The following is a 27490-nucleotide window of genomic DNA, read 5'->3' on the forward strand; positions in this document are numbered from 1 at the left end:
CCCCTTAAACCGACTCATCTAACCCCCCTCTCCCTCTGGACCCAACCTGTCGAAACAGCATGTTTCCTGGGCCTACCCCTAGATGAGCTAGACGAAAACGAAAGATGATATGCCTACACTGACAGGGCTACCTATGCTGTTAACAACAACAACAACAACAACAGGCCTTTAGCCGCCATTTTAATTAAAGTTACATATGAGAAACAAATATTTGCTAAGTGTTAGTGCAAGTGCTAGTATCTTAAATATATTTTAATAAGTCATTGTTTTTCAAGAAGTGACAATATACACATAATGTTTTCATCCGAGGGTGTTTTAAGCAGTTTTATGATATCAATGTGGTCATAGCTGACTGATGAATTGTGCAGGATCGGGCAGAGAAAAAGCAAATGATAGTGACGGTGTGGTCACAAAGAAGGCATTTGGAAGGACAATCATCTGACAGTTAGTGGACATGTATTATGATAGTGTGCCCAATTCTTAACTTGGTAAATGTCCTCATGGCACTTGTAGGTAGAGATGATGTGTAAGTAATTCGTTTTTTGTCTTCATTAATTTCTGTGTAATGGTGTTTGTATGTCTTCCAATCACTTGCATCTTCTTGGTGCCTTATATGTTTGACTAAGCTGAGAATGTCGGATTTGGTTTGAATGTCGTAAAGTAAAGTAGGTGTCCTTATAAAATTTGTTGCAGCATTTTTTGCATATTAGATTCCTTTTATTCCAGCGTGACCCATGTCTCTAATTGATTCAATTATTGGGTTGTGGTTGGAAGGAGACGTTATTGCTGAGATACATGATTTACTATTCGTGTATATTAGCTCCGAGTGTTCGAGAGAAAGATTCTGCATAAGATTTTTGGACCTTTGCACGTTGGCAACGGTGAATATCGCAGACGATAGAACGATGAGCTGTATGAGCTTTACGACGTCATAGATATAGCGCAGCGAATAAAGAACCAGCGGCTACGTTGGCTGGGTCATGTCGTTCGAATGGATACAAACACTCCGACTTTGAAAGTATTCGATGCAGTACCACTTGGTGGTAGCAGAAGAAGAGAGAGGCCTCCTTTGCGTTGGAAAGATCAGGTGTAGAAGGACTTGACTTCAGTTGGTGTGTCCAATTGGCGCCGGTCAGCACGAGAAAGAAACGATTGGTGCGCTTGGTTAAACTCGGCCAAAATTGCGTAAGCGGTTATCGCGCCAATTAAGAAGAAGTATATTAGAAATTTTCCTTTAGTTTTCCTTACGTAGTGGACTGCATTTAGAATTGCAGACGCTTCAGCGGTAAAGATAGAACACATTGTAGGAAGAAGAAAGTTACAGATTAATTCGCCAGTGTCCGTAACAACTGCGAACGAGGTAGATTCTGAAGACTTGGAGCCGTCCATGAACAGTAACTTCCTGCCATTACTTAGGTATTTGGATTTTAGTTCAGTAAAGGTTTGTTGAAAAACTTTGTTTGGTGTGTTTTGTTTAGATAACATCAACAGTTTGTTGGGAGAAAGTACGTCATTGATCTTCCAAGGTGGATGGCTTTTTATAGTCTTCAGCTTTATGTTGGGTCAAATATGGTTTTTTGTGGCAAAATCTAAGCACCTTATAATAGCTGAATGCATTCTTGGTATTTTCATTTCGCGTATGGCACGTGAAAGTTCTGCAAAGTAGTGGATTAGTGTTGTCGACCGCTTTCACAAAAAGTTGGCGCGTAAGCTCAATAATTCTATTTGGATTGCTGGGTAGTCCTGATTCAGCAAGAATGGTGTTGGTAGGTGAGGTTCGAAATGCCCTGAGACTCCGTCGTATCGCGCAATGGTATGGTGCATTCAACATTTTGATATTAGATTTTGAGCAGTTTCCGTATATGGTGAGCCCGTAGTGAATTTTCGAAAGAGACAGAGCTCTGACAGCGTTGATGAGTGTATTCGGATGAATATGTGATTGCTTAGATGAAATATATTTTACAATGTTTAGCCTCGTCATTAAAGGCTTCTCATGTATTTACAATGTGAGTTGAAGTTGTACTTAGAGTCAAAAATTAAACCTAGTATTTTTAACTGTGTTTCACATTTTATGTAAGTGTGGTTATATGTTAGATTTATCCCAGTGCATTTGCGTTTCCTGCAAATATGAAGGATATGGGCTTTTTTTTAATGAAAGTGAGGCACCAGACTCCAGCGACCATGCATCAATGTCGACAAGAATATTTGAAGATCGAGATTGAGCTAAAGGAACGTCGGAAACTTTCGAGTACATTAAAATATCATCTGCATAGATCTGGTGCTCGATTCCTTTACATTTTTCTTTTATTCGACTGATATCATCAAAGGCAATAATAAACAAAAGGGCGGAGAGAGAAAGAAAGCCGTTTAGTTTAATTTGTGAGAAAGTAGGTAACGAAACGTAGCACTTTGGGGCATCTGTCTGATCATTGTCTAGACTATACTTCACAGGATCATATCAAACTAAATTTCATGATGTAGTTGAAAATATTTGTGATTGCCTAATACGATATAAATATGTTGTTATATCTATAATAGATTTGTATTGCGTATTGAAAACGGTTAGAATATGTTAGTATATTTAGGATAGTTATTAAAAATCATTCCACTTTTTGGGAAAGCTGCAGCTGTTTTTATTTTAATACCGAAATAATAGTACATAAATGTGTATCTTCGTTCCTGGCCAATGTAAAGCAAATTTCTTTTTACAGCAGCATCACAAAAAAATTGCCAAAATAACGCCAAAGAAGCCAAGTACTGGAGGATATAAATACCCCGCGCCAATATCCATTCCCAACATAATTGGCACCGATTGCGGCCTAACAAACATACATCTTCATCACTTGGGCGCCCTGGTGTCAGCAGGATTCGAGGTGTCGGCAATAGTTGGAGAAAATATATTGAATACAGACCGCAGTCACACTAGCACTAGTGCCCGAACGAAGGGCAACAAAGATAATTTTGAAGTTATTGTTGCAGGGTTGGATACGAGTGGCGATGGTAGTTTTAGTGCCGTTTCTGAAACGTGGAACACCGACGGTAATTCAACAAAGAAGAGATTCTATCAAACAGCGCAATCATTCAGCGAGGAGCAAAAACAGCAACAACAATTGGAGCAACCCAACCAACTAAAGCAATTTTTAAGCAGGTCTCTTGTTGAACAGGCACATAGTAGAAACAGTACAATGCAATATTCTGCGGGTGAAAATCTCAATCGAGAACACAACGTAGCTTACGAATGTAATAATGAGTAAGTTCATATTGATAATTTGTATTATTTCCAGACATTTCCAGGCGGTGAGACGTTGTTTATACAGGGTGTCCGGTGGGAGAATTAGTTTTAAGTTTTTTCCTAACCGTTGTGCGTATGAGCGGAAAAGGGACCACGTTACATCGTTATCCGTGTCTCCGGGTGAACTACGTGCGTTCGCAATCGAAGCGTATTTCAAGGCCACTGATGGCTGCGTGACTGCTAATCCTTGATTTTGTTCACGTTACAATAGTCGATGTTTACGTGGTGCCCCAAGTGAGGATTTTATTCAATCATGGGTGCGAAGGTTCCGCGTCACAACTTCGGTGGCAAACAGCCCATGGTCGAGGCCCAGGCGGACATCCAGAACAAATGAATGCATTGAACTCGCCGCTGCAAGTTTGCACGATAATCAGCGTCAGTTCGGCTGCCCTGCGACTTCACAAAACTATTGTGAAAGAAATATTGAGGACTTGATTTTGGACTTTATCCCTTCAAAATTACCTTAACGATTACAATTTGCGTAAACATTTCTGCGAGATAATGTAAGTCATCAAAATTGCTGCTATTGGTTTTCTAAAGGACATAACCCACTATTAAAATATCAACAGCTACTTCACAGACCCAAATTGATTGTTTCAGTGTGCATTGTTAAGCAGTGGAATGTTGTTGTTGAGGTGGTAATCTTAATTGGCACCTAGCGCCGTTTTATTACCAATGTTTCCATGTGATGTCTTTTTTTCTTAGATCCATTTCGTGAGATCCAGATATAATAGCAAATTTTTATCTCTCTGTCTGCGATTTCATTAATTTGCTATAGGAAAGGTTTAAGGAAAGAGCGAAGTCTTGTTCTGGTTAAGCCCGGCCATTCGCATAAATCGTTGAAAATACTTTCTTTCACCCCCTCCGCCTGGCAGCTTCTGCAATTGGGATTGAAAAGAAGGTTAAGTCTGGCTGCATGAACCCCTACCTTCCAGTGACCTGTAAGAGTTGCAGTAGTACGTGAAATGTTTCACCGAGAGCATCCTAACAGGTAAATCGTGCTCTGGATGTTGTTCGACGGCCATGTTTTTCTTGTTGTACTACAATATAGTTAATTGCTTCCATCTTCTTTCGGCTAATGCATAGTAGTGTGACGCAAGGGATATTTTTATTGTGTTGAATGGGGTAGAAACTGCCACCCTCTCTGTTATGTCTAATGTCATATCTTTTCTTGCTAGCCCGTCTTCTTTCTCATTGTCCTCCATATTCCAGGGTCCGGGAACCCATATCAGAGTAATTTGAATGACCAGTCAGCTCTAGTTCCTCTCTATATTGTGAAACTAGTTTGGATGAAATGGAGTTCGAGTCTAAGGCCTTGATAGCTGCTTGACTGTCTGAAAAGATAGCTCTTCTTTCATCAATTTCTTTGTAGTTTTTCAGTGAATTGCAAGCTTCTTTGATTACTAATAGTTCTGCCTGGAGCATGCTGGCATAGTCAGGGAGGCGAATTGATTTGGATAAGCTGAGCGATCGCGAATAGAGACCAGCTCCCATACCAAAGTTCATCTTAGAACCTTCAGTGTAGATTTCGACATCAAATCTGCCCATCACTTTCCCTTTTCACCATTCTGCTCACGGTGGAGTTTCACCGCGCTGCATGTGGCGATTGGTTTTATGTATAAGTTTAATGGGAACAGATGTGTTAGCACTTAAGTGCTTCAGTAAACCTGGTGCTGAGCGGTCCTGTGGTCAAGATACATGCTGATCTTTGTATCTTGTTTAGCTTGGTTTGGTTGTATTTCTTTCCCATCGCGGGCCAGCACACTAGTGCCGCATATGTTACTATCGGCCTTATAACGTCTGTGTAGGACTAATTGGATATCTTTGATTGATTCCCCATTTTTTAACCCAACATTTTCTTACACGTGTAAAGTATTAGCTTTCTTCACATTACCCTTCTCCAGCTTTTTGGAATATGCCCTGGCATAGGACTTTTTTTGAAAAAGACCTCTAGCCATGGGATATCCCGTCCGGGCCTTTTGCTTTGTATGGCAAAGTTTTTCAGTGCCCACTGAATTCTATCTGTAGATGTGGTATCTATAATGTGGTTGATTATATTAGCGGTCAATTTGAACGATTGGGTGTTTTCGCTGTTAACATTGTTCGCAATATAGTTTGTGTTATCTGGGATGTGTGTGTTCATGGGATAATCTAATGTATCGAAGTAAGATTTTGTCCATTCCTCGTTGCCTTTCCTCAAGAAAGAAGGACAGAAGTGTTCCTTTGTTTGATTCAATGGAGCTACAAAAATCTTCCCAAGCATCTGTCTGAGTTTCTCTGATTGCTTTCTTGTATTTGTAGAGTTTAAAATACTTGTGTTTGGAGCAGATGTTGTTGTTATTTTCCTAAGTTGACTTAAATCTTCATTCCAACAGGTGGAATAAGTGGTTGTACCATACGTGACAGGACTAGGAGCTTCGAATCCTTTCTTCAGCGAAACTTCGAAAGCTTTAATTTTCTCATCTAAGTATTTACTTGTCGTTATAGTTTTATTGATGTGCTGAAGTTTAGACTGGGCTACTCAGCTGAATATGTGCCAGCTTATTCTTCTTGGGTTTCTATAAGTGGTCGGTGTCTCGAGCTTAAGATAGATATCGAAGAGAATTCAACTATGGTCTGAAAATAATTTCTTGTCGGATACCCTTCAGTTTCTGACTACTTAGGAGTTGTTGTTTGTACATAAGGTAATATCTAAGACCTCTTCCCAGCCTGGGAAGTTTTTCGGGCTCGGAAAAGGGGAGATTGGAGTAGTCCCCACGTTACATATATAATATTTAGATCTTAATATAAAATCTAACAGTGACTCGCCTGTATCGTGTGCATCCGAACTGCCCCAAAGCTCATGTGTTGCAGCTCATCAATAACCTGCTGAGTGATGATAGCAACTGAACCAATTCGTCTGGCGGCGCCGGTCTGACATGTGGCACGTACACTGACGCAAGGTATAATGCCGATTTCTGCAACTCCACCTTCACAACTGTCAAGTCAGGAGTACTAATATTGGAACATTGAAAGGCTTTTATGTGTTATTTGTTAATGACTATGCAATGTCTACTTTCAGTATTCATAGAGGTCGGTCTCGATCTGGTATCACTAGGGAACAAAAGGTCTATGCTTAATGCCAATTAGACTAACCTACCCTAACCTTAATAACTATTCATGATCCAGGCTGCTGTTTATTTTATTATAAAATAGGTTAATGTTGTTGTTGTTTTTGGACTCTTTAATATAAGTGCCTCTGACCCAGGTCTCCTGTATGAATACTATAAGCATCATTATTGTCAGTATCTGCAGCTTGGTCGAACTTTTCTAGCTTTTTCAGCTCTATGTTGTTGGCGATCACTTCAGGGTCGTCTTCGTTATTGTCATTGTTGTTATTTTTAAATATTTTGAGTTTGACCTTTCTCAGACCAAACCGCATTCTGTTGTAAGATTTTTGTAGCATTGGCAAGCACTCTTCCTTTACCTGGAACACAAATGACATTGCCGTCCATCTGCGGCTTTTCAGCTTGCACGTTTGCCCAATCGTTCATCGGCACCTCAGGGTTGTGTTACTTGAGGTATTTTAAAGTCCATCACCGGTAACCAAATGCGAGCACGATGAGGGTAAGGTATGTCTTTAGCTGGAATGAGCTTAAGCTTTAAGCCTTCCAGTGCTTCGCTGATCTCAGCAACGCACTTCTCGAGGTCAACCCTTGACCAGCCGTCATCGCACTTGACTACCCTAAAACCTCTAAGTATTCCTGCAGAATCGAAGGAAGGGAGGCCACTGCTCAACTACATGCTTGTCTAGCATTATCTTGGACAGTTTGGCCTCCACTTGCCCCCACTTCTGTAGGACTACTCTGCCGTTGTTCGTGTTTTCGTCAATAAGAGGATAATCTCCTCTAACCACCTCACTGAATGGTCGTTGTTTTGCCGATGCTTCGACGCTGTCGGACACCTTAGGTCTCTTCGATGCCTGCTCAATCATGTCATGTGATCTGTCACGTTTCGTTGCGTCGGTTTTTTTAAGTCATCTTTTTTGGGGTGTTTAGTTATAAAGTCTTCATATTCTTTCCCCACCTGTTGATATTTGATCTAGTCAGCCGCGTCGCGCTCATCGGCTGCTCGAGCGAGTTCATTTTTAGCTATTTTGCCTAGAATGAACCGTGTCTTCGTATAGCGAGACTTCATAATGAGACCCTCTTACTTGGATTTTTTCGCGATTTCTGAGTGCCGCCTGCTGACCTTTGTGTAGTTTTTGGTTGGGTTAGTTGTTGTTGTTTGTTTATTAAGGGAGTGCTAAAGCTGGAACTTCCCTTACTCTTTACTGACTCAGCCGTATTTTGGCTGGAGGCCAGCAGGTTGTTCTCTTCTGCGGACGGTATTGTGTCGCAGCGCAACACGAATTTGAGTTACTCTGTTTTTTTTTTCGGTTTTTGTGGACATATTCTGGTTCTTACGATTAAAAAGGGGAAATAATGGGGTCCTCCGCGGCAGCGGCCACAGTTACTCTCGAAGGCGGCTAAGTATTCGAGAGGAAAGCTTCCTTAGCGATGCACATGTTTTAATTCCCTGCACCATTCATCCTTTGGGAATTCGTTGCGTTTTGGTTTTCGGAATCTCTCCAAGAACCTATCCAACGTGGTTGAGCTTGAGACGGAATAGCTCCTTCGTTCATTGACCCTACTTAAGCCCTTTCACCGCGACAATATATACAACCGTCGAATAATTGAACCATATTTTTTTTAATCTTTGAGGTCAAGCAATTTCTGTGGATGGGGTCTCTTATCGCCGCATGCTGAATGATTTTCTGCCAACAAAGAGAGAACATCTTATTTCAATACACACACATACATAGTTTCAGCAAGATGGCGACACGCCGCACACGTCCAGAGAGACCATGGCAATTCGACGTAAATTCTATTCTAACAGCAGTTTGTGACATATCACGGCCACCCATTCCACCCGATCTTACCACTATGGACTTTTTCTGTAGGGGTACCTCAAAAGTAAGGTATATGAAACAAACCCATCTCATCAATAAAAGAAAATATCGTTCTCGTGGTAAATGGCATCACTTATCCAGCGAGGGACACGGAGTATATATATGTACATATATATAATACAGTTAGTAACATAAATAAGTATACAGGAGCCTGATTTATGGAACTGTTTGTCGCTAACGCTTTCCTTAATATGTAATCAAACTATGCTAATGTGTACTGGGATAATCTTTCATATGCGCCTTAATTTAGCTGTAAATTTTAGGTACCAGCCAAATTTATGTCACAAAAGTTAGTATACAGCAAACAATTGTTCAGTTAGCATAACATTTATTTTTACGCATTGATTTTTACGCATATTATGGAAGTACGTTTTGTATTAATTTTTGCGACATTTTTAGAAATGGCACCTAGAGGAAAAGAGCTTTCTGATGATTTAAAAAAACTGATTATAAAATATCACTAGGAACATAAGTCATTGCGAGAAATCGGTCGTTTGAGAGATAGGAATTTTGCTACAGTTCAAAAGATTGTGAATAAATATAAAAGTGCGGGAAGCACCACTAATAAAGAGCGTTGTGGGCGTCCGCCGCTCTTATGTCCCTGAGAAAAAAGCTTAGTCGTACGGAAAATCAGGACAAACCCCAAAATAAGTGCCCCAAATTGAAATCTCAAGTTGAAAATGAGCCTGGAAAACAAATTAGCAGCCAAACTATTCGCCGGGTTTTGCTTAGTGCTAGTTATCATGGGAGCAATGTTAGGAAAAAACCCTTCGTGAGTAGTGTCAAACGGAGTAAACGGATTTCATTCGCCAAAGATCATGAAAAATATGACCAAACGTTTTGTTTAAGTGAAATATCTGTGGATCTGATGGCCGTGGAAAAGTTTAGAGAAAAGTTAACGCGGAATTGGATCCAAACAATATGACCGGCACTGTGAAGCATGTAGTGGGCTCTGTGATGGTTTGGGGATGTATGGCTGCAAACAGGGTTGGGATCTTGGTATTTATCGAAAATATTATTGACCGATATCGTTATTTAAATTTTTGAAAAATAATTTAAAAGAAAGCGCTACGAAATTAGACCTTGGAGGAACGTTTATCTTCCAGCAGGATAATGACCCCAAGCACACATTAAACATTGTGCGAGAGTAGCTGTTATACAATGTGCGAAAACAGCTGAAAACACCGCCACAGTCCCCGGACACCAGCCCAATCGAACATTTATGGGAACATTTAAAGAGACAAATACGTAAACATCCGATTAAAAATAAGGAACAACTGAAAAACGTCCTTCAAGAGGAATGGAATAAAATACCACCAGCTGTAACTGAAAACTTGGTGAAATTAATGCCATCACGACTTAAAGCGATTGTAAAGTCTAATAGTTAAGTCAAATTAATAATATGATGATATTATAAATTTTAATATAAGAGAACGTTGGTTCGAATCTCGGTGTTGGCGTGTACACCTTTTTGGGTGTTTGGCCGAGCTCCTCCTCCTATTTGTGGTGTGCGTCCTGATGTTGTTCCGCAAATGGAGGGACCTACAGTTTCAAGCCGACTCCGAACGGCAGATATTTTTATGAGGAGCTTTTTCATGGCAGGAATACACTCGGAGGTTTGCCATTGCCTGGCGAGGGGCGACCGCTATTAGAAAAATGTTTTTCTTAATTTTGGTGTTTCACCGTTCTCTCTGTGAATTCCGAATGGTAATCACGCACCAACCTATTCGGCTACGGCGACCGCCGTATATATATATATAATTGGCGCGTACACCCTTTTTTGGGTGTTTGGCCGAGCTCCTCCTCGTATTTGTTGTTCCACAAATGGGATTATTTGTTATGGTCAAGGAAATAAACTCTTGTCATTAGTAATTCTTATTTAATTAGCTTTCAATTCCTAATTCTGCCACCGAATACTTTGTACAAACGGTACCCAATTAGCAAGGGAGCGACATATGCGGGCTATAAAAAAGGCTATGTCCTACAAAATCGAAGAATCTTGGTGTTCGTATTGTTGTTTAAGTCATTTGCTCTAAATCGATTACATAAAAAAATATTTATCTTTCAACTTTGGCAATCTGCATCTATTGCAACCTACAAGTATATATCTCTCAATATCCTTCCATTCTTAAACAACAAAAAATGTTATTTTATATCTCCATTCATATGTATTTATTATACCTAATGATATAAATTAACACGTGACAGCTTTGACTTCAGTGAAGGTTCCAGCAATGCAGCAGTCCCAGCAGTAAACGCAACAATATCAGTAACATAATATATACAAAGTTTAAGCAGCTAGTGCCATCTGATAGCACCAACATACAGCACAGGGAATCAGTATGCAACGACTGTGGATCAAGGTCAGGGAATTTAGGTTTCAGAAATGTCACAACAACTAGTTTCATTAACTTAAAACCGTAGCAAAGGGTTTTATTTGACATATTGATGAGGAACATTATTCGTACATGGCTTTAGGACAAAAATTACACAGTAAAATCGCCTTAAATAATCCAATTAGCTAGCTGACGTTGGGATACCATTGTTATCATTGTAAGCGATATTGGGAAGGCTTATCTTACAGTAATATACGCAAACATAATTTTCACCTTTTTATTCTTTCGTGAGGGCAAGTAATCAAAAAACCTTAGCTTAGCGCTGGATTACCAGCCCCTCGCAGCGGACTTTGAGTAAAACTATCTAGTTTCTATAAAAAAATTGTACCAAATATGAGGAAACTCTTTTTCTTACTTATATCTGAAAATTTCATGACCTCACTAATAACTAATTTAATATTTTAGATCGGCGGAAACACACTCTATTGATATTATGAAACCAATCAACATTTGCTTCGATGCACAGACTACTAACACAAATGACGTAAGTACAGACATACATACATATCTATTTACAACTAAAGTCGACTTATTGATGGGGTGTAATAAAATATTTAAACTATTAGTCCTATACACTTCTAGCTTAGGAATCCGTTTTAATAAGACTTAAATACAAAAAAATATTGACCTAAATACAAAACTTTAAAATTTTTATGAGATCAAACTATTCCTTTTGCCAAAAATCCATAGATATGGTTCATAAATTTGTACATCCAACTATTTTCCAGAATTGATACTACTACAAATATGTCGAATCAGACTTCTGTAAAATACTTGGAATACTTAATTAGGATATTTTCAGGACTTAAAATATAAAACTACTTTTTATATATTATATTTTGTATTTAACTACTTTTTAAGGTAACCAAATAAAAAAAAAAAATCTTTGCTTTTCATGGATATCTTTAATAAATGTTGTTTTTATTAAATACGACGCTCGGATATTTGAAAAAAATTTAGAGCCATTTCAGTGACGCAACCTCTTCAGCAAAACTTCAAAATTAGTTTTAAGTGAAAACAAAGCATGAATTGATATTGACGAGTGTACAAGGTACAAGGTTTTTCGAGCTGGCGACACAGATATAGCCGGTTCTACTTAACCGATTTCGATGAAATTGAAAATTTACTTGACATAGAATTGATGTCGTTATCATGTGATACGAACGTTCGGAAAAAAAATTTTAGTCTTTTTTTCAGACCGTTAAGTCAAAAAAGGCTGAAAAAACGGGGTTTCATCTTTGAACTTCCACCATTTTGTCAATTTTTTTTTAGTAAGTTAGAGAGATACTAAAGAACCGGTTTTCGAACAACTTCACGAAACGTGCCATTAAACGACACAACTACTGATATTGGTGTTGAAAGAACTTCGTGTGTCATTTTGGTAATTCTGAGGTCATTGCATCTGAGAAATCCTCCAAATTATTGTCATTCTAATATACGAGTATAATGAAGATTTCCTGCTTGGTTAAAATAAGCTTCAAAGAGGATTGTATTATACTTTGCATTAAATTATCGAAATTAGTTATTATGTGTTATATGTATAACAATAATATAATTTTTCATGTTAATAGGAGGCGGGCACGACGATGGCAGAACGTGATGTTGGTTCGACGTTTTTATTACCGCATACACACCTGTATAAATCAGATATGGTAAGAATGACTAATATTGTCAGTTCTAATTTTATAAAACACATATATATTGTACATACATACATATATAATAAATATAAAATATATATTGTAATATACAGCGTTGCCGGGAAAGTCGTCCTAGTCGTGTCCATATTCAACGCAGAGAATAAAATATGGATTTTCTAGTGAGTATGAACTTTTGAAATGTAAAATAAATAAAAGAAAAGTTTAAAGAAATTTATTTGTATATATGGAACAATTAAGGAAAAGCTTAATAGCATCTTTACTTTATACAATATGTTGTTACAAACGTATGTACTGAGGCAACCATGACCTACGTCACGACGCATCGTATTATCATATCTTCATACAATAATTCAAGGCTACATATCCAAATGACCGAATTCCTGCCTAACAAATGCAAAATTAATTCTCACCTACATGAGCATTTACATATATACATATATGTACGTATGTACAATTGATGCGCTAGGAGATGTACGTACATAGACATAAATTCTAAGTCTAGCGACTACAAAAACTAAATGCAGTCATAGGCGCAGTCGCAGCGGTCATGATTATTTTAGTCGTGACGATGGAATACAAGGTTGCGCCTTCTGACTTCACTGTATCGTTACTTGTTTGTGGAGCGGAAGAAATTATACACACAAACACTTTCTTGCCACGGGCCTTCGCATATAAGCCAACAAAAACTGCATTTGGAGGATTTATATTAGATTGATCTTTCACAATTTAACACACGGTACATAGTTTTCATTGGTTTGTAAAGTTTAAATCTCACAAATCACAATATTTGCAAGCCATTCACTGAATTTTCACAAACATGTAATTTCTCCTCCGCAAAAAATTGACGGTCGTAATGGAATCCTTCAAGCTTTGTCCTCTGTCGATAGAATGTAAACAACCCCTTTCCCTATAATCTTCATCAATCTTTTCTCTAGATGGGGTATGAAATACGTTTGTGCATAGTGTTTTACACCGAGAATCAGCCTGGGAACTACTAAAAAGTCGTTTCCGTCAACAGATTTGCACAATAGAGCGCCTTTCATCTTATACACTTCATGTGAAATGCTACTCAAAATTTTGCCAAACTGCTTTTACGAGTACAAACTGCTTTGCTTATTTTGTTATTGTGATTTTTGTAACTTTGTTGTAAGTTCTATCACTGTCATTACGCTCGCTCCTGGAAATCGACATTGTTTGTTTAAATGCACTGCAATCTGTATTAGTTTAATGCCCATCAAATAATGGCGAAATTTCTTTACCGCTAGGTGAGCCACTTTTACCTTAAAACGAAACTATTCTGTTTGGACTCTGTCGTCTTCTTACTTCAATAAAATACAGGATGCACTACCACCGTTTATGTCTTGTCGTAAAGTCGCACCGAACCGTCCATTGATGCGTCTGTGTGCAATTCGGTCTGAGCCTGTCTACAAATACATTTTTTTTAACTAAATTAATTGCATTTGTCTCTGCTCCGTTTATTTGAAAAAACTGTATCCATTCCAGAATTTCCTCGGCTGCCTTAATTTTCCCACCCTCTATGGTGTGTCCCAAAAAATCGATTCTCTTTTTGAGAAAAGTGCATTTTTTTCCAATTGATTTTTAAACCATAATTCGCAGTCGATAAGACTGTTTTCAGTTTAGATAAACATTCATTCGATGTGAGGCCAAACACGATTAAGTCGTCCATAAAAAGCTAATATTATATAATATATTATATGATGCTTGTATTGACTAAGTCTTGATAAACAATTGACGTAGAGTAAGTTCGGGTATTGTGGGATATTTGGGTAATGTGGACACCAGCTGTAACTTTCATAATAAATGCATTGATAAACATAGTGTGTGCTTGCTTGTATGGTTTGAAATTCACATTACAACGAATTTTGATTTGTATTCTTTGCTTGTAAGCAGTTCATGCAAATGTTTTGTGAAGTGCATTCGACCTGTTTTTTAGTGGTGTAAAATATTGAAATAATTTTTACAAAGTGATTATTTGTATAAAGTAAAAGTTCAGATAGTGGCCTAAAACTATTTTAAATAATACAAAACGGTAAGAAAGCTTTTTAAGTTACTTGTATAAATGTTTCAAATAATTTTTCTTATTAAGCCTTAATGCGGCTAATGTGGGCTAGTTAGGGTAGGGTATTATAGGTTAGTAGCCCAAATTACCCGCTCGTAATTGTGCATCAAAGAGATTTGATGTGCCGCGCTCCACACTACAAAGAATGGCAAGGAGTAATTCCTCTCCTAACAAACTAATAAAGACACTACTTGGACGTAATCCAGTACTAAATGAAGAAACTGAGAAAGATATCGTAAAGTATGCATTGGAAATGGAATCAAGATTTTGGGGCTTTACAAGACGCGATATTAGGTCCATTGCTTTTCAGTTGGCTGTAAAAGCCCATGTCCCAAATAAGTTTTCTGTCATAAAGCAAAGTGCTGGAAAAGACTGGCTCTATGGACTCCTTCGCGGGCACTAAAATGAGATTAGTTTTCGTGTTCCAAGGGGAACCTCTTTTAATAGAGCAATGGGCTTTACAAAAGAAAATGTGAAAGTGTTTTTCGATATACTTGAGCAATATGGAATGTGGATGAAACAGGGCTCTCAGTTATACAGAGTAAGCAACCTAAGGTCTTGTCCTACAAGGGGAAACGCCAGGTTGGTGCAATAACATCTGCTGAGGGTGGATCTTTGGTAACAGTTATTAGCTGGATGAGTGCGAGTGGCTGCTTTGTACCTCCATTTATCATATAATATTTCCACGGAAAAATCAAAATCCACAAGTTATGAAGAATGCTCCTCCTGGATCAGATTCTGCATGCCATATCCGGCTGGGTACAAACTGAAATATTAACAAAATGGTTTCAACATTTTTTGAAATTTACGAGGCCAACAAAGGACTAGCCGATTCTTTTTAAATTAGATGGTCACCATAGCCACACAAGGAATATTGAGCTCCTGGAGCTTGCTTGCCAAAACGGAGTGACTATAATTTCTCTTCCCCGCACTCAACACATACGCTCCACCCTTTAAGTTTTAAGTTCACCGGCATATATCCTTTCAATAGAAAAATATTTTCTGATTCTGATTTCATTGCTAGTGAATTATATGAACAAATACCACAAACAGAAAATACTTCAGCATCTACCAGCAATGAAGAACAGCTGCTAGCACAAATCGTGTCACACCTTGGCAAATATCTCCGAAGATAAGGAAACCTTCTACAAACCGTGGAAGAAAACATGGGAGAGCTATTGTTCTAGCACAGTCACCGTACAAAAACGAATTAAAAGAGAGTGCGACTGTTTCCAAAAAATCTGAGCATAAAGTTAAAAAATCACTTAAGGCGACAAATCTCGTGCGCAAATCGAATCATCAAAATAAATCCTCTACTGATTCGAAGGAGTCTCTTAACTTAAAAGAGAGTGCAACTACTTCCAAGAAATCTAAGCTTAAAGTTAAAAAGCCACCTAAAAATTCTGTGCGCAAGACGACTCATTAAGTCCAATCTTCTTCTGATTCGGAAAAATCCCTTAGCTTTGTAGACTCCGACGGGGAAGATCTTTTTCCCGATCTTCCACCAAATAAAGAAACAGAATGTAATTTCTGTGGATATCGAGCAGAAAATGACAGTGCCTACAATGCGATATGGTTTGGGCTCACAAAAAGTGTTTACCCAAGAAATATGTCATCTTTATTTGCAGCTCTTGTTCTGAATAGTTTTAAGGAAATATCTACAATACCTTTATTTATTTATTTATAACTGATTTTTATATATTTTTGAATTACTTTGTTTATTTACGATGAAATAAATATAGTATGAACTAATAAATTTGTACTTTACTTTACTTCTATAACGTTGTCTCTCGTACTCCAATACAGTGATCCACTTTACCCGAATACCCTGGCCCACATTACCCACCAGCTTTTTATTCGTCAACTTTTGGGGTGATCCCTGGTTTTCAATTCTGTAGGATGAAAACTTTGAATATACAGTTATTTTTGTAACAAATGATAAAGTTAATTCAACATGTCTTATGAAGAAAAATGACATGTTTTACTATTATTATTTTGGCCGAAAATAACATCGAAGAAAAATGGTGCACAATACCCGAACTTACTCTACATTATAAAAACAGCCGGGGAAAACGGAGTTGTTGAATTCGTACATGCCTTCATTTGTAACAAACGCCGTATGACGCATGCTGCCCTCCTCAATAGGTATATAAAAAACCCCATTTCTAAATTCAACACGGAAAAATAAACTGAATTTCGTATCTTTTCCAACACATCTTCTATAAGCAGGACTGGAAAGGCATCTTTCAGAACCATCGTGTTCAGCTTTCGAACATCAGTGCATGCTCAAGGCAAAGGGGAGCCTTCTGACGCCAGGCACCATTATAGTACAAAACAAATCAAGCAAAAGGAGGAGTAATTATATCCTTGTAGAATTTCTAGGGATAGTAATATTTTGATTTGTGACATTTAAACTAAATAAACGAATGTGAAAGCACGAAGTTTTAAAATACTTCCAATGTAGTTTATTTTGCTTTCGCCCACCCTTCCCTCTCAAAAACCAGTACTTTCCCTTAATTTTGTTGGTATATTCTCGGAGGATGACATCGCAGCGAATTCAGAAGACGCAAACTCTTATTCTGTCATTCTTGATGTACACTTGAAATAGTTTGTACCGTTCTTTTAATTCGTTAACTACAATCTACTTGCATAATCTGATGATGATGGTCGCACTATTGCGAGCTGCAACCATTATTTAACCTGCTTTCTGACAACGACGAAAGGCATTAAATTTTCAGATACTATTTTCATCGTAACTGGCTTTCTTCGTCAATACCTTCATAGCGTGGCTGTATGAATAGCCACTATTGTTCAAGACACACGTGAACTTTTTTATAAAGCCATACCCAAGTAGAGGTTAGTATTATATATTACTACTTGAACTGTTGCTATGTTTTGCATTCTTTCTTTCGTACCGCAATGTTAGTTCAGAAAATCTCCTCGTAATATACAAGGCAAACTTGTTGGATGGTTAAAGTGGTGACTCATACAGAATCCAACTAGCGCTTCCGAAAACATTTTCGCACATCCTCGTTACCAACTTGTTTAACAGTTATTTATATCATGACTATATCCAGTTTGTTCGGTTTAAGAATCTTATTAGGTTGTTGACATCTAAGCCAGACAGTTGTTCGAGACTCTCGAATAGCGGTTGGCACAGGGTTAACATTCTGTCCTTCCATAGGGCAGGACATTCACAGAGGAAGTAGAAGATTGTGTCCTTTTTCTCCGGTTGTTTAAATCTGTCACGGTATGTGTTGGGGGGGATGCCCATTTTGGCTGCGTGTTCTCCGACAGACCAAATGACAGTTATGACTGCCGTTAGTATCCAGGCATCCCGTGGTTTCATGTTTAACAATGTTGACGATTGTTTGAGATTGAAGGTGGGCTATAACGTCCTGCTAATTTTGCATTTCGTCTATATACAATCCGCGATTCGGAGGTATTTTAGGGAAATTGAACTCTTGACTGCACCTAGTGGTGTAAATACGGATTCTGTAAGAGCATCATTCATGATAGATCCCCCTCTTGCCAGTTCATCTGAGTTTTCGTTACCTTCAACGTTCCGATGTCCCGGGGCCTAGATTAAGGTAACTTTATGGTTTTCACTCAGGGTGGTAAAGCTATTCCTACTTTGTTCCATCAGTTAAGAGGTTGTTGTAGCCGAATCGAGTACCCGGATCGCATCTTGTCCGAAGAATAACGATATTGCCCTTAAAAGGGAAATCGGCTCCTACAAGCCCTCCCAATTGTCAGCACTTCCGCCTGAAAGACATTGCAAACATTAGGAAGACGTACAGTCTATGATACTTAGAGCTATTAGAAGCTATTAATGAGAATCCCTTACTCCATTCCTCCTTTACTGGCATATTTGTACTCGTTTCGGGTTTTCAGCCCATCCACTACATGCTATCTTTTTCATGTTTAAACTCAACTCGTGAAAACTTTCACAGACTTTGTTCATAAGACTATATAGTTTTTTGTGTAAGTCAGCACTACTAAATTCTTTATGGAATTCGCAAATTAGACTCTTTTAGCACTTCCTTATTACTGATCGACACCGGCTCTAGAAACAATTTAGCCATTTTTACCATCTCGCCCCGAGGTGATATTGTATATGTATTTTCGCCTTGATTTAAGCTTGTAGGATTCCACGTTTTGATCGAAGTTATCAAACCAATATTTAACATTTGACATTTCTGCATCATTTTTGTTTTGTTTAGTCAATTCTTTCTCCCAGTTCTTGTTTATTTTAAATCTCACAAACCACAATATTGCCAAGCCATTCCTTGAATTTTCACGGTAATGTAATTTCTTCTTCTTTTGTTTTTTTCGTTCGTCTATTTAGTATTAGGAAGCAGCCTGACGCCAGACTTGTCAAAATTACGAAAAATGAAGTAAAACAAATTAAAACAAAGCCTCCAAATGCAGTTATTTTGCGTTTTTATGCGGAAGATGCCGTGGCAAGAAAGTATATGTGTGGGCGTATAACTTCTTATGTTTGGTTGATTCTATTGCTTCTGCCTTGTCTTCCCATTCACAAACAAATCACTCCCTTTCCTTTTCTTTGTTTATACATGGACTCTTACGACCCAGCGAATTCGGAAGGCGCAATCATTGCGAATGGGTCTGGTGGTGATCGAGGACAAAACGAAGAACTTCCAGTCTTCGAATAAACAGTCGGCGCACTCGCGTATCGGCAACCACGTCACTGTTGACAATTATAATTTCGAGGTTGTAAAAGACTTCGTTTATTAAAGAACCACCATTAACACCGATAACAATGTCAGCCTTGAAATCCAACGTAGGATCTCTCTTGCCAACAAGTGCTACTTTGGACTAAGTAGGCAACTGAGCAGTAAAATCCTCTTTCGACGAACAAAACGAATACTCTACAAGGTTCTCATCCTGCCCGTCTTAACGTATGGCGCAGAAGCGTGGACAATGACAACATCCGATGAAGCGACACTTGGAGTGCTGGAGAGAAAGATTATGCCAAAGATTTTTGGAAGAATTTTTGCAGGCGATGACCTGCATGAGCTTTACGACGACATAGGCATAGCGCAGCGAATAAAGAACCAGCGGCTACGTTGGCTGGGTCATGTCGTCTGAATGAATACAAACGCTCCGAAGAGAGAGGCCTCCTTTGCGTTGGAAAGATCAGGTGGAGAAGGACTTGACTTCACTTCGTGTGTCCAACTGGCGTTGGTTAGTACGAGAAAGAAACGGCTGGCGCGCTTTGTTAAACTCGGCCAAAATCACGTAAACGGTTATCGCGCCACTTAAGAAGAAAAATCATTTCTCTGCCATTCTTGGTTCAGTCTGTTATTAACATCAGTGAGGAACGGTTCTTGCGGAGTATTTGAGTTCGTAGTTGCCTGATCTCCCATCGGGCACGAAAAAAACCAAAAAGGTAATGGAAAACACCTGGATCTATTACTCCAGGTGGAATCCACTCAAGTGGCAATCCTCCCGCTTCGGCGGCAGTGGCATGGATTCTGGAGGCCCCAACCATTACCCAAGTCTCTCAGCTCTATGAGCGAGAGCGCATCCTGGAGGAGACGGGGGTTGCTATCGCAATCTCCTCTCCTTCAGAGTCTGAGAAACGTTTCCCTGTTTCGGAAGGCCTGAGTTGTCAGGTCTCTTCGGTGGCCGTACGACCTCCCAAAGAAGCCGGAAAATCGAAGAGCGTGGCAAGGAGGGAGAGAAGAAAGCGGCGGGCAAGGCTCATGCGGGAGAAGTCCTCATGTGGCTCTGCCGGCCCTTCTGCGTCTGTGTCTTCCAAAAGACCTCGGTCAGCGGAAGTGACACCCACGGAAGCTACCGAATCCTCGGTGGGCACGGGCACTCCCAAGTTGTCTCGCTCTCGAGGTAAGCGGAGAAGGACGGTGGCTGAAAGCAGCACACCTCCCAGCCCTGCGGTGGCCGCCAATGGCCGAGCCACGACCCCCCAAGGTACGAGCGCGGTGAACCCTTGTCACCGCCCAGCAAGAATATTACGTTTCGCTTAAAATTCTCAAGGAATCCAGAGCAAATTCATAGGCATTGGCCAAAAGTTATGAAGGGTCAACAAAATTATTTCATATTTACTTATACAACTTTTTAGGTATTTACTATGAAGTAGTACATTATTATTCGGTGTATGCATTTTAATATTGTATTTAAGCGGAAAAGTTTGAATTGAATTTTGTGAATACAATTCACACAAGCTTCAGTGATTTCTTCAATATTAAATGTTCGGCATTTGCGGCTTCATCTGAAACTTGTATGTGCAGTAACATCCAAATAAGCCGCACTCTAGATTCAGAGTAAGTTTCTAACTTTGCAGCTACATATGTATGTACATATGTTGTTGTGCACTTTTTATCAATTGGAGAACTACATACGCAAAGTAACATACTAGTTAATTATTTACTTACTATCAGAGAACAAAAAAAGAAATGTTTCGAAATTTTCTATAGTATCTAATCACAACTTGCTACTGGTTTCTGCATCTTACTATGTATGCTTATACGAGATATATGTTCAAAAAATAAGAAAAATTTTAAAATTTCGCGCGCTACATACATTCGACTTTCGATTATTATTTTTTTATTTGGTACACTCTTCTCGAAGATATGTTCACGGTTTTAGCAATATATCATGTTAAGTTGTGAGAGGAGTAAATAAGACAAGTGTTTTGCGTGTTTGGCAATCAAAGAAGTTGCTTCAAATTTTGTGTGAAAAATGGAATTAAGTGCTCAAAAACTCTTGAAATATTGGCACTGGCATACGGAGTACTCTGAGTCAAAAAAATTTTTATAAGACCTTTTCACAAAAGGTCGAGAAGATGTGATTGATGACGGTCGCTCTGGACGCCCCAACACATCAACAACCGATGAAAATGTTGAGAAAGTGTAATCTTTTCGGAAATATTGCGCATAAAGCGTGTGGCAGAGAAGTTCAATCCAAAATTGCTAAATTTTGACCAAAAACGGTTAATTGAGCAAATGTCAAGGATTTGCTCACTTTTTTCTTCAATTACCATGGCATAGTGCATCAGGAGTTCTTAACACAAGGTTGTACGGTAAATACATAAGAAGTATTATCTTGAAGTTATGCGCCGTTTGTGCGAAGAAATACGAAAACGCCCGGAATCGTGGAAAAAAATGCATGGCATTTACATCATGGTAATACACCTACTCACTCATCTTTGCTTGTGAGAGATCATTTGCCAAAAACAACACCATTTGGCCCCCTGCGATTTTTTCCTGTTCCCAATATTGAAGAGACATGAAAGGACTGCGATTTGGGACGTTATAGGAGATAAAAACCAAACCGCCGAGAGAGCTCAAGGACATACCGAAAAGTGCATATCAGAACTGTACTGAAGATTGGAAAAAACGCTGGCAGAAGTGTATTATATCTGAAGGAGATAAAATATAAATTGATGAATAAATAAATATTTTTTGAGAAAAATGAAAACTCACCTTTTTTTTTTTAACACACCTCGTATAGGGAGCCTCGCTATGACAAAAAATTTCCCAAATATTTCTAAGTATTCTAATAATGACTATTTTCGAATAGTCGTTAATAATTTCTCCAAAATCTATTGGAGAATTACATACCGAAAGTAACAGCCCCACCGCTGCCGGGAATTTAGAAGACATGTTCACATACATATGTGGGTGCAACATACCTATATATACAGGAACGACCATTCGGCATGACAACAATTCACGATTTATCAAATATTAGCAAATACTATTTTTGTAAGAAGTATTCCAGTATTTCTTTATTTTTGATGGTGAGGTTGGGTTAAAAATGCCTTCGCACCATATACCAACCGTCGCTACTACATGTGTGATGATAATATCATCCACGAAAATTTCGACGGAATTCCAATTTTCTTCGCCTATCATCATTTTCTCGATTATTTCTTCAGGTGTAAATACACCAATAGCTCGTTGCAGACCTGCCTGCTCTTTGTTCCACCTTTCGCATTTAAAGAAGGCGTGCTCCGCATCATCATACTCAGTTTCTCATATATGCACTTTGGTAGGCTCACTTTTCCCATTCGCGACAAATACTTGCGAAAGGACGCATATCCGGACAAAAACTGTGTGAGGTAATAAACTGTTGAAATCATTTCTAATATTCAATGTGGTTAGTAACACTAAACGCTTGCCTGCAAGAAAAGCAACACTTTTGAAACGCATAGCCCTCGCACGAATGAAGGAAGGGGATAATATCCGTGAACATTTAAATGAGTTTTTCCACGCCGTGGCTAAGCTGAAAGAAATAAACGTTACTGTGTGTGACGATCTTCTGACAATTTTGCTTTTATATAGTTTGCCAGATTCCTTCGAGACTTTTCGTTGCGCCTTGATTTTTCTGAAGCGAAACCTATCAAACTTAACACCTGTCATGTTCGTATTGGTCACCTCAATGAAACCGATTTCAAACGTGCCAAAGGTATGGCATGAATTTTGACAGCAATGAAAAATTAGCGACTTGTGAGATTTGTGTTAGCCAAAAACAAATACAAGAGAGCTTTTATAAGCAAAGTGAGCAACGTACCACAGAACTGCTCGAAATTGTGCACAGTGATGTCTGTGGGCCCATGAGAACTTGCTCACACTCAGGGGCGAAATTTTTTGTGACATTTACGGACGATTTTTCTCCCTACAGTGAAGTATATTTCATAAAACGAAAGTCCGACGTACTGTCAATGTTTAAAATTTAAAAAAATTCTGCCGAAAAGTTCACAGGAAAGAAAATAAAGTTGCTCCAATCGGACAACGGTTTAGAATATATTAACGGTAACTTTCAAAAATATCTGGACGATTGTGGAATAAGGAGGCGGTTGAGTGCGCCTTATACACCACACCAAACGGCATCACAGATCGAAAAACTAGAACGCTTTTGGAAATGCTTAGATGCATGCTGGCGCAGGCGAATCTATCAGCGACATTTTGGGCAGATGCAATTAACACAGCGAACTATATCAGGAATAGGTGCCCAACTAAAATTACTAAAAGTGAGGTGCCGTTGAAACTTTGGCCGGGCAAAACGGCAAAACCCCCACAGTTGTTCATTTCAGACCGTTCGGTGCTGAGTGTCATGTTTTGATGAAAAGCAACCGAAGCGGTTAATTTGCCCACGATCTGAAGAGTGCATTTTAGTTGGATATTCAAATAAGGCTAAAGCTTATCGACTTCGGTCTCCCAAAAAGCAAACAATTCTGGTGAGCCGCGATGTCAAGTTCTTCGAAGAAATGTTTCACAAATCTGAAAACGAGGAACAAGATTTCGAATAGAATTGGAATTGAAAGGGGTTTGAAACGAAACTTATTGCGAAGAAATTGCTAAAAAATCAGCCAGTGAATGCGAAATTGAAGATGCATCTCCATCTTCGAAATCGAGATATGGCAGAAGTAGGTCAAGATTAATGAGAATTGGCTAAGGGGACAACCTCGAAAGATATATCAAAAGGCGGTCAGTAAACGAACAAGCGAATGACGCTGTGTCAGAATCGAGCTCTGATTTTGAAGATTGTGAATACGTGAATATGGCAACGTGTGAAAATCCAGTGACACTGGAAGAAACATTTGGCAGCGTCGAAGCAGCAGCATGGCAAGTAGCTGTTGAAAATGAGTACATCGCACAGATTTCGAATTAAACATGGGGCATTTAGAGCAACCTATCAAGCGAAAGATTATTGGCAATCGATTTGTTTTTCGAGCAAAAGACGGCAACAAGAAAAAGACTCGCCTCGTCGTTGCAAAAGGGTGCTCGCAACGTCCAGGGGAAGATTTAAACGTCACATATACATCAGTCACACGATTGACATCTATCAGAACAGCAGCTTCAGCAGCGGAAATGAATCTTCAGATACACCATATGGATGTCATTACCGGTTATTTGAATGGTGATCTAGATGAAAGCGTTTATATGCAAATACCAGAATATATGGAAGTGATCCTCAAAAAGGTCATCTCAGGTAAGATTCCGGACACAGCTAATCTCAAAGCTAGTAAAATTCGAGCTACAGCAGACAAATGGTCGGCAGCTTTATCCGAAAACAAGAACCCGGTATGCAAATTGCGAAAATCGCTTTATGGCTTAAGACAAATGGTTTTCAGTGGTTAATTGAAGTCAAACAGTCTTTCGACGCAAGCTTTGAGATGAAGGGCATAGATCCAGTAAAAACTTGTTTGGGTATAGAATTTCACCAAGATCTCAAAAATCATAGTGTGTTTCTAAATCAACGTGAGAATGCAGAACAAATTTTAAAACGTTTTAGTATGGAGGATTGCAAACCAGTTAAAAGTCCACTAGAATTCAACACTAAACTAGAAAAACCCGCTGTACATGATGAAACTGAAATGAAAAAATATCCACCTCAAAGTTTGATTGGTGCCTTATTATACTAGGCTGTTACTTCATTGGAAGGCAGCTAAGCGAGTTTTAAGGTACTTAAAAGGTACAATAAATTACGGCATTTTTATAAAGAATCAAATGCAAAATTTTAGGCTGTTACTTCATTGGAAGGCAGCTAAGCGTGATTTAATGTACTTAAAAGGTACAATAAATTACGACATTTTTATAAAGAATCAAATGCAAAATTTTATGCAATTGCTCGAATTGCGCGAATATGACGGATAGGCGATCGTTTTCTGGTTACGCCTTTATACTAGCTGGAGCAGCAATATCGTGGGAGCCACGCAAGCAGAGGACTGTTTCACTGTCGAGCACTGAATCCGAGTATATGGCTTTATGTGAAGCAACAAGAGAGGCTCTATACCTGCGTAATCGTACTAAACTATATGCCAACTGAAGATATGCCTGCAGATGTGCTCATAAAGGATATTCCAGTATTGACTCTTTTCGAATGATTGTCAGTGATTTCTTCAATCCTAGATATAGAATTTTGTCATCGTTGATAAAAATTGGCATATACTCGGCTCGTTTTATGAGTGGAAGTACTTTGCTCCTAGAAACTTATCAATGAATTTGTTTTTGTTGTATAATATTTGAAACGCCACGGCTGCTCCTATGAATGTATTTTGTTCTTGTAGCCGGAGGACTTAGAATTTTAGCTTTGGACAACAAATGCATCTAGAGGTATAAAGTGTACTGCTGTGCTGGGAGCACAGAAAAGAAACAGCTAGCTACATACACACATTGTGCCAACATATGTTATGTATTCATATATGTGCATATATAAACCCATCTCGTTTGATTCATTCAAATGAAAAACGCCGATGGAAAATAAGCAAAAAGAACAAGTGTGAATGTACAAGACAAAAAGTGAATCTGCTGTTATTTTAATTTCCCTGGCACCAAATCATGACTTTTACATTTCAAGGCAAACGCCATTTATTATTCTTTTGACTACGCTCGCTATGTTAACTCGCGTATGTTAACTTTTCAGCAGTCGTGTTGGAATTATATTGTAAAAATTTGTTAGCTGTGTTCTGTTAGCATTTGGCATTTAACTTGCCCATTTGTTACTGAATCTTCCCTATACATCAATGTACTCAGTTGAGACTAACTACGACGGAGGAGCCTTCGCAGTACTGGACGACAACTATGATGGACATATTAAATACAACAATATGTGTATGGATTGTAGAAAAGTATTTTTTTTTAATAAAGTTAGTTCTTATAAATCAAATAGTGCTTCCTGAATTTTCGTTGAAACTTATCAATACCGACACCTATCCTAAGTTTAAGCATATTCATAACAGGCATAATCCCTTATAGTACGAGTTGAATATATACTATTTTTATTATTAATTATTTTCATCTTTTTTGTTACAGCAAACACCCAATTAGTTCTGGCTTGCAGTCACTTTTTAAGGAAATTTATTTTTATTTACCCATTTATTTACATGCATTTATTAAAAGAAAAAAATGTAGTTTACATACTTATTATGTACAAGCTGGATTAAATCCAAAGTTTTCTGTGAAATCTATACATATCGCACTAGTTACGTTAAAGCGTAACAACTCGAAATCTGAACATTTTCAGTAGAGACGAGAAACTGTTTCCGTAAATATTAATAATATAGGTATTACAAGGGAAAAAATATGTAATTGCACGAAAATATCATTAAAAACAATATAACGGTTGTTTCATTCTTATTTGTTTAGTAGTTGCGCTTGACATTTACGAAATGGGATGCTATACGCTTGAACAAAATTGGGAAATATTGAAAACCTATTTCCAAAGTGGTGAGTCTTCTTCTTCTTCCGCGGTTACAGTAAATGGCGAGCGTTACCGTGACATGCTCAACAAGTTTTTGTTTGCAAAAATTAAAGAGGATGACATGGACGACATTTGGTTTCAACAGGACGGTGCAACTTGTCACACTGCCAAAGTTACACTCGAACTTTTGGCTACCGTTTTTGAATTCCGATATCAATTGGCCGCCTCGGAGCTGTGATTTAAGCCCGTTGGACTATTTTTGCCATTCATGAAATTGGAGCCCAAACAATCGAAAATGTGCTTACAAATTTGGTTGACCGAATGGCCTACTGTAAAGCCAGTCGTGTCAGTCATTTGAACAATATTATTTTTCATTCCTAAACGGCAATGTTCAATCTTCAAAATAAAAAAAAAGTTTGAAAAAATATTGATTAGTTTTTTTTTATAGCCGATTCAAAAAGCAAATTTTACATGGCCCACCCTATACTACATCTCTAGTTTTGCTAGATGTTTCTTTTAGTATTTCCCAAATTGTTAACAAGCTTTTTATCTGCATTTATGTATTCAGATATACGATACACTTTTTCTCATAAGAAAATTTAAAATGGCGTACTTAAGTCGTATATTTCAAAGCATCAAATAATTTGCAACTTTCTCAGAAATATAAATTTAAGGAATCAAAGACCATAAGTTTGTTAGCATATTTCTCAAACTACGTGCAAGAAGAGAACATACATATATATATAATATTAGTTTGGGGAAAAAGAAATCCATTATTTTCTCGGTAGATATCTCATAAAGTACCGATCAAACAAATGTTAAGTTTATTCTTAAGATGACATTCTACACTAAAAAAAATCGTTTGCTGTTTTTTGTTTG

At 38.3% G+C, this 27490-nt stretch overlaps 1 protein-coding gene across 1 annotated transcript; it reads left to right on the plus strand.

Annotated features, from left to right (window-relative positions):
* Nucleotides 1-2663: 2663 nt before the first annotated feature.
* LOC128870212 (uncharacterized) lies at nucleotides 2664-26975 on the plus strand. The gene is made up of 5 exons (XM_054112808.1): nucleotides 2664-3250; nucleotides 11084-11162; nucleotides 12250-12330; nucleotides 12432-12497; nucleotides 26224-26975. Exons 1-4 carry the CDS (start codon nucleotides 2664-2666, stop codon nucleotides 12480-12482), a joined length of 798 nt encoding a protein of 265 aa, XP_053968783.1. The 3' UTR covers nucleotides 12483-12497; nucleotides 26224-26975.
* Nucleotides 26976-27490: the final 515 nt, after the last annotated feature.

Source organism: Anastrepha ludens, chromosome X, assembly GCF_028408465.1.
Source record: "Anastrepha ludens isolate Willacy chromosome X, idAnaLude1.1, whole genome shotgun sequence".
Lineage (NCBI taxonomy): Eukaryota > Metazoa > Arthropoda > Insecta > Diptera > Tephritidae > Anastrepha > Anastrepha ludens.